The sequence below is a fragment of the Euphorbia lathyris genome, chromosome 1 (genome assembly GCF_963576675.1).
Source record: "Euphorbia lathyris chromosome 1, ddEupLath1.1, whole genome shotgun sequence".
Lineage (NCBI taxonomy): Eukaryota > Viridiplantae > Streptophyta > Magnoliopsida > Malpighiales > Euphorbiaceae > Euphorbia > Euphorbia lathyris.
Genome location: NC_088910.1, coordinates 46,879,415 through 46,882,034, shown reverse-complemented (window position 1 = coordinate 46,882,034; position 2,620 = coordinate 46,879,415). Strand labels below are relative to the sequence as shown.

Below are 2,620 nucleotides of genomic sequence, written 5' to 3'. Positions count from 1 at the left end.
ATTTCCAAGTAAGATCAATTTGATCGTACTGTTGAAAATTTGAAAAGACCGGTTCAACTATTATTTAACTGTCACATTGGACCTTCCAAATATCAACTATATCTAAGATATTTAATGTATTACTAACTTAATTATAATTTTTTTTTATTAAAATTTAAAAACTAAATCTGTAATATAAGTTAATCACAATTTTTTTTGTCAAATCGTTTAAAATATTTAATGTGTTATTAATATAGTTACAAAAATAACAAAAGATATACAAAACTGTTTTAATTTATCGAAAAATTTATTTGGAATGTCAAATATGACACTTAAATAATGGACACACTCTTCAAATATTTTCGATAACAAAATAATTAAAATTGATCTTATTTACAAATATTTGAATTAAATTTATACAGTTTTATATATTAAAATTAAATCTACACTTTATTTAAAAAGTTAGAGTTAAATTGAACCATTATCCAACTTTTGTGTTTAACTTGTTGACATAAAATTAACACAGTTAATGCAATTCTTAATATTTTCTTTGCAATAGAAATATTACATTCGTATATTTGTAAATAAAAAACACCGGTCTTTTTTCCTTAAGAAAAAAATCAAATTTCAACCAATTGTTAGACTGCACCACATATTAGAATCGGCCAAAGTGGCTCAAGTGGGACCATTCTAGATTCACTTATGCTAATCATGCAATTATCTCTTAATCTAATTGCCTTATTTGTTCAATTTTAACCTAAAATCTACGTAATCAGACATTACTTTTCTATATATTTAACTCACACACTTCATCATCTTCCCCAAATCTCTTCTTCTTCCTCTTATAAAAAAAACATGGCCGGCGGCTCAGAATATGAATCGGACGACCAACCATCACTCTCTTCACAGCCAAGTCTCGCATCACTTCCTTCCTTAACCTTCCATACTCGTCACCAAAACATCTTCTTCAATTGCCTCACCACCATCACCGGTCACACCAGCTACATATCTTCTCTAGCCGTCGCCGGAAAATTCCTCTACAGCGGTTCATCAGACAAAGAAATCCGATTCTGGAACCGTCATTCCTTAGACTCCGATGACCAATTAGACCTATCGCACAACTCAATTTCAGTCGGGAAAGGAGCGGTTAAGTCTTTAATAGTTTTATCGGACAAAATGTTCAGCGCTCATCAAGACCACAAAATCCGAGTATGGAAAATCAGCAACGGAGAAATAGAGCATCACCAAACATTTAACCATTTAGCGACGCTTCCCACATTTAGCGACCGCGCTACAAAAATATTGTCGCCGAAGAACCAGGTTCAGATTAGACGGCACAAGAGTTGCACGTGGGTACACCACGTGGACACGGTGTCAGCGCTAGCTTTAGCGACGGATGAATCGCTTTTGTACTCAGTTTCGTGGGATAGAACGCTCAAAATCTGGAGGACTAGAGACTTCAAATGTATGGAATCAATCACAAGTGCACACGATGATGCTATAAACACAGTTGCAGTATCAAGCACCGGAGATATTTACACCGGATCAGCTGACCGGAAAATCAAAGTGTGGAGGAAAAACTCAGGGGAGAAAAAACATTGCCTGATTGCGACTTTGGAGAAGCACAAATCGGGGATTAATGCGCTGGCTTTAAGCGCGGACGGGTCAATTTTGTACTCGGGTGCTTGTGATAGGTCGATAGTGGTGTGGGAGAAGGATGAGGACGGTGGAATGACGGTGGCCGGAGCTCTTAGAGGGCATACTCAGTCTATATTGTGCTTAATAGTTGTTGGTGATTTGGTGTGTAGTGGTTCTGGCGACAAAACGATACGAGTGTGGAGAAATTTTGGGAGGAATTACTATTCGTGTTTGGGGGTTTTAGAAGGGCATAGAGGACCTGTCAAGTGTTTGTCTGCAACAGTTGATCATAATAATCATAATTCGATGGCTGATTATAGTTCGTTTCTTATTTACAGTGGAAGTTTGGACTCCGATATCAAGGTGTGGCAGCTTCATGTTCCTCTCGAAATAACTTAACTTTTTAGTAATCACGTCTAATTCATTGTTTTGTTTTGAGGTTGTTTAGGTATTTCTGATATATACTTAGTATTTGAATTCGAGATCTTAGCCTAAGCGATTTAACGCCCTCATCGCTAAAATCAACTTTTTAACGACTAATTTTGGTTTTTTTTGTTAAATTAGTTTAAAGGTGACACTTGACACTAATTGATACTTTAGGTCAATTTTGTACTTTTTGTGTTGCCTTTTTTTCTTTTTCATGATCTTCCATTTCCTAGTTTTTTTTGTCAACTGTGTGAATTGAGATTTTGAATTAATCATGCACAAGAGAGTGATTTGTTTAATTGTTTGAATAAAAACGTTTTAGTTTCATTAGAAATTTTTATTTATCCACTAACTAGTACTACTTATTTAATTATATTAGTTTCTTTTCTGAAAGATATATTTTTGTTAGTTACAAAACTCAATTACTTAATCAATGTTTTCTTATGGTATCTAATATTATATATATTATGGCGAAGTAAAATAAATATCTACAACCCTGTTTGGTAAAGAGCGTTTTGAAATAAAAAGAGCGGTTTTGACCAACTTTAGAGGTTTGACCACTGAAACCGCTAATTGG

At 34.4% G+C, this 2,620-nt stretch overlaps 1 protein-coding gene across 1 annotated transcript; it reads left to right on the top strand.

The window, feature by feature from the left end:
- Positions 1-768: 768 nt before the first annotated feature.
- On the top strand, positions 769-2,347 carry LOC136235777 (protein JINGUBANG). Its single transcript, XM_066025836.1, has one exon. It carries the CDS (start codon positions 835-837, stop codon positions 2,014-2,016), a length of 1,182 nt encoding a protein of 393 aa, XP_065881908.1. The 5' UTR covers positions 769-834; the 3' UTR covers positions 2,017-2,347.
- Positions 2,348-2,620: the final 273 nt, after the last annotated feature.

Coding starts and splice junctions, on each gene's coding strand:
- LOC136235777 (XM_066025836.1), top strand. CDS start 835: ATGGCCGGCGGCTCAGAATATGAATCGGACGACCAACCATCACTCTCT.